The sequence below is a fragment of the Mercenaria mercenaria genome, chromosome 7 (assembly GCF_021730395.1).
Source record: "Mercenaria mercenaria strain notata chromosome 7, MADL_Memer_1, whole genome shotgun sequence".
NCBI lineage: Eukaryota > Metazoa > Mollusca > Bivalvia > Venerida > Veneridae > Mercenaria > Mercenaria mercenaria.
In genome coordinates this window covers 30991063-30993916 of record NC_069367.1, presented here as the reverse complement: position 1 = coordinate 30993916, position 2854 = coordinate 30991063, and the positions used below count along the sequence as shown (strand labels likewise).

Below are 2854 nucleotides of genomic sequence, written 5' to 3'. Positions count from 1 at the left end.
GTACAATCGAGTATCGCGTTTCAGATCAACGCATTCAAAGGCGACGGCCCTAACGGAATTCCGTCAGAGACAGACTTTACGCTACCCGTGGACCTGTTAAGATCGTATCAATAACTAGTAATAGTATATTTTAATCATTATAATTGGACATACTGGTCAAATTCACACACATATCTAACAGGTCATATTACTTAAAGTTAAAACGGTGCCTTTCGTCCAAAAAAATAAACACAGTGACAACAGTTGTGTTTCGATTTCGAATAATTCATATTATTCCGTTTAACTATTTGTTTTCTAGGGGAGATAAATCGGTTCGTTTTACATCGGCATTGAAAATGTGTTCTGTCCCATTTACCGTCTTATTATTTTATATATTTAAATTGGTTCATTAACTGGCGCCATTTTTGAAATCATATAATACCTGACAAATGCAGCGTATATTTGACTTTCAAATAACATCAATCATGGACATACAATTTATGTTAGTTTATTACTGATGATATTATCTGGTCGCATCTAGTCGTGTGAAAGCCATGAAAATGTTTTGTAGTTAAGATAATGCACAGTTGCAAAAGGATGTACTTAAAATAAAAATGTTAGTACATCGAAATAAAGCATATGAAAATCTTGGTTTTCGAAACATAATCTAAACTTAGAATAAATGTATGTTGGATGCATCTTTGTTTTGTTGACATCTTAATTTCAAGGTACCATCACACGCAGACAAATCATAGCTAATGGATATTTAGTTATGATATAAATGAATGTTAATGGTGGGATGCCTACTCCCTGTCGCTTTTTTTATAGTTTTGTAACTACTGTTCCAGGTGCTAACGGCACATCAGCTGGTATTAGTCAAATAAGCTGGTATTTGTCAAATGACGCGAGACAGTGGTAACAGAGTGATACAAATTATTTGAACAGAACCGGCAAATGATAGTGCCTCGGGTGTCATTGTTCCAACTATTGGCTTTAATACAGAAGGAAATGTGCCAGTGAACAGTGGTCAAACGCAAGACCAAGCTCAAAGATATGATTTCAACACGTTAGATGTCAACGCAAAACACGTCTCCTAGTATACGGAACGCTGGTGTTGCCAATCCGCTGATTAGGAAATTCCCAGGAGCTAGTATAGGTTTTGACGTTGTGACGCCGCCAAACTTTTTAAGAGAACAACGCCCACGAGGTTCAATCGTCTATCTCGATTAATGCAAAGCAACAATCTTCTAGGGAACGTTTATGACATGCCGTTACAAAATAGACAAACAAGTCAAAGACCCTCTGATTATTATAATGCGCCGCAGAGGAGACTACCAAACAGACGTAGTGATAGAAACACAAATCTATTACCTCGTAGATTACGTAAAATGTATTTCGGCTCTCGTAATAACAGGCAAGATAATAGAGCAAATTCTGGATTTTTTGGCCCAACATTCGCTAGGCCATTCATCGACAGACAGATGGCAGTTCCAGGTTCTAGTTACGTAGATACGCCTGTGAGCACGCCACCACCACAAACACCAGACGTGTTCGTTTACCAGCCTGGCAAAGAGCCATATCTTTCACAGGAGCAACAGTTTCTTGAACAGCAGTTTTACCTCACGAACGAACTACCAGGATCAAATCAACAGCAGAAGCCAAATGAGACTGGACAAGGTCGAGGACAAGAACAACTGGCACAACAGATGAAGATAGTACATGCGAGACAAGAGCAGTTAATGAGAGAACAATTCAATGGACGTGGTGCTAATATTGGAACAACTGGTAAAACATCTTTTCAAACTTAAATCAAAATGCAGTACGTAACAAATATAATATGACTTTAAGAAAACATCTTAATGAAAAGTTACCTCTGACAAAAGCATTCTTATGATTTGTTGTTGCAATTTGAGATATTTGCATACATAGATTTTTATCAAAGAAAGAGATGAGCACGTATGCGATTTAAAGCACAGTTGATACATATTTTGAATATCGTATCTGTGATACAGGCCACGCTGCTTTATTGACTAACTTATAAAGATAGAATTTATATATTGACTATTTCTGACAGTTACTATAAATATTTTATTCAGATCCAAATGTAGAAAGATACGGTTTGATGGGACCATTCGATGGTGGCGTACCTTCTGTTCCAGGCGAAGTCAAACGATTGAATTCAATGGAGGGTGCAGAAGCTCAAGAAGCTATTCACAATGTGGAAGCTTTACATTAAACGTTAAACATTCGAAATTATTACACGAATCGTGATACAAATAGCCGAACCATAGTTTATGTTGTATGACATGTTTATATTAAACACATTTTTACTGTGCTATTAAGTCAAAAGTTTGGAAATAAAACTGTAAATATTAATTTCTGATGCCATGTTTAATCGCTTGCCGGTCCTTCGGACCTCGGGGTTTAGTTTTGACTATTGACCGGCATACCATTCAATAAATGTGTGATATATGTAATTGACCAGACACCAGGCTCCGCCTACAGGTCTTTTCTTTGTTATGTTTCAGTTACTTTGTCCATTTGTTATATTCTTAGAATGCACCGCAATGCACACATGTCTTTACTTCTAACCTCAGACTCCCCGGGCTAAGATTCTGCGCAATTTTGATGCGGTATATTTAAGCTTTTTCTCAATACTAACTGTTCGAAATGTGTTTCACAATTTTTTTTTATACAATGTCATGATTTCTTGTTTTTTCGCCTTGTGGTACTTCCTGCTCCTGAAATAAAATGCATCTTTGTTTAATGCGCCCTCCCTGCTTGCTGCTTGTTGCAGTAGATACTTAAGAATAAGTGAACAATTCTTCCTGAACATATAGTCTTACTTTCCTTAAATTAGAAAAATATACGGGAA

The 2854-nt window shown here is 36.8% G+C and overlaps 1 protein-coding gene across 1 annotated transcript; it reads left to right on the top strand.

Annotated features, from left to right (window-relative positions):
- Positions 1-539: 539 nt before the first annotated feature.
- LOC128558785 (uncharacterized) lies at positions 540-2628 on the top strand. The gene is made up of 2 exons (XM_053549001.1): positions 540-1764; positions 2076-2628. Exons 1-2 carry the CDS (start codon positions 1209-1211, stop codon positions 2213-2215), a joined length of 696 nt encoding a protein of 231 aa, XP_053404976.1. The 5' UTR covers positions 540-1208; the 3' UTR covers positions 2216-2628.
- Positions 2629-2854: the final 226 nt, after the last annotated feature.